General features: G+C 37.4%; 1 protein-coding gene across 1 annotated transcript in view; it reads left to right on the top strand.

The window, feature by feature from the left end:
• Nucleotides 1–1388: 1388 nt before the first annotated feature.
• LOC106001891 (etoposide-induced protein 2.4-like) overlaps nucleotides 1389–2064 on the top strand; it is a gene marked incomplete at its 5' end in the record, with an annotated part of 4493 nt that continues 3817 nt past the window's right edge. Inside the window, 2 exons of the mRNA XM_013036838.1 lie at nucleotides 1389–1455; nucleotides 1939–1990. Of these exons, the coding sequence (XP_012892292.1) occupies nucleotides 1389–1455; nucleotides 1939–1990 (119 nt within the window). The remainder of the gene's footprint in view (nucleotides 1456–1938; nucleotides 1991–2064) is intronic.

Here is a 2064-nt window from a genome sequence, read left to right as displayed (position 1 = left end):
TGTGATACCTGGAGTGCATACTCACGTCTGTGAATACTGTCTGGCATGCTCACTACATCTGCTGTGGACTAAACTCTAGGTAAAATGCCACAATATGCATGACTGAGATGAGTGAAGAAATTGAAATGAGAACTTCAAAGTATTTTAGTATTAAATTTCTTGAACTGATAGTTTATTCTATGGTTATGTAAAAAATTGTTGTTTGAGCTGGGCACCGGTGGCTTACGCCTGTAATTCTAGCTACTCAGGAGGTTGAGATTAGAGGATCGCGGTTCAAAGCCAGCCCGAACAGAAAAGTCCGTAAGACTCTTTTTTTTTTTTTTTTTTGGGTCCGGTCGTGGGGCCTGAACTCTGGGCCTGGGCGCTGTCCTTCAGCTCTTCAGCTCAAGGCTAGCACTCTACCACTTGAGCCACAGCGCCACTTCCGGCTTTTTTCTTTTTGCTTATGTGGTGCTGAGGAATCGAACCCCGGGCCTCATGCATGCAAGGCAAGCGTTCTACCACTGAGCCACCTTCCCAGCCCTATCCAATTTTTTAAAATGACCTATCAGTCACTCAGTTATGGTGTCTAGGTGTTACTCTAGATAGGAATTTCTCTTTGTACTTTCTAGACATTTTGATTATAAGATCTATAGGGATCAAAAGAGAGCACAGATATGGTTGGATAAGAGCAAAGGTTCTATTTGCTTCTAATCATAGTGGTTTACTAGAATTGGTTATTCTGGAAACTTCTTCAGAAAAGAAGTTATCAACAATTAACTAGAATAGCACTGTTTTTTTTTCCTTTTTTTTACATGAATAATATTTTTATTTTTTATTTTTTTTAATTTTAATTTTTATTTTATTGTGAAAATACTGTACAGAGGGGTTACAATTACAAGGGGAAGATAATGAGTACATTTCTTTTTTTATTTTTTTTTAATTGTAGAATAGCACTGTTTTTTAAATAAAATTTGGGTCCTTTGAAGAATAGGAAAGTATTTCCTTTGAATTGGGATCAGTGTCATTCAATTTGTTTTAGTTTAAACATATTACAGATGTTTTTCAGATTTAGGATTTAATTGGTCAATGTTATTATACATTTAGTATATGATGATTTTTTTACTTGAATAATCCTTGAAATGTTCTTCTAAGCTCTGCAGATTTCACTGTTTGATAGCATTAACTTTGCACCACTTGACTGGACTACTGGGAAAATAAGTAGATCTGGGGACTGGGAACATGATTACAGTGGTGCATCATATGCCTAGCAAGTGTGAGGCCTTGAGTTAAAAAAAAAAGTGGTTATTTTTTAAGAACCACCCCATCTATAAAATCATAAAACTGCAACTTGAAATTGTTTTAAAGAAGGGTTTTGACATTCATCTTACTGCTTTTCCCCCCTTTAGTTCAGTCTTCTCTTGTTTTATCGAGTCTTTATCCCTGTGCTTCAGTCAGTAACAGCCCGAATTATTGGTAAGTGCATATTAGCTCCTTGCCAACCTCTGGGGATTGAGATTGAAGATTTTCTAGTTCTCATCAGTTTATTGAACATTTCCTGTGTACCAGGAATTTTCAGACTTCTCAATAGCCCTTTGAGATAGGTGTTCTTCTATTCATGTTATACATGAGGAAATGGAAGTTGGTTACTACGGTTAGACCATTAGCAAATGGCAGAGCTGGGATTTAAACCCAAGTGGTTTTCTGCTAATTGTGCAGTGCTAATCACTGGGGCATCTCAGCCACCTTGTAAGCAGGTTTCCAGATAAACAGCACATATTTGTAGTTACTCTGGAATTGTGGTGTGTCTATGAACAAAGTCTTGTTGGAAACTAGGTGTAATATACACTGGCAAGAAATAGTTATGTAGGGGAAAAAGGTATCGTCACAAGTAGTTCTGTATTTATTCTTCTTGTTTTCCATTTGCCTAAACTAGTCATTCTTGTTCCCTTTCCCTAGGTGATCCATCACTACATGGAGATGTTTGGTCATGGCTGGAGTTCTTCCTCACATCAATCTTCAGTGCTCTTTGGGTGCTCCCCCTGTTTGTGCTTAGCAAAGTTGTGAATGCCATTTGGTTTCAAG

The sequence above is a fragment of the Dipodomys ordii genome, unplaced genomic scaffold (assembly GCF_000151885.1).
Source record: "Dipodomys ordii isolate 6190 unplaced genomic scaffold, Dord_2.0 Scaffold706, whole genome shotgun sequence".
In the NCBI taxonomy this organism is placed as follows: domain Eukaryota; kingdom Metazoa; phylum Chordata; class Mammalia; order Rodentia; family Heteromyidae; genus Dipodomys; species Dipodomys ordii.
Note: the sequence above shows the minus strand (reverse complement) of the source record. Positions and strands in the feature narration are given on the sequence as shown.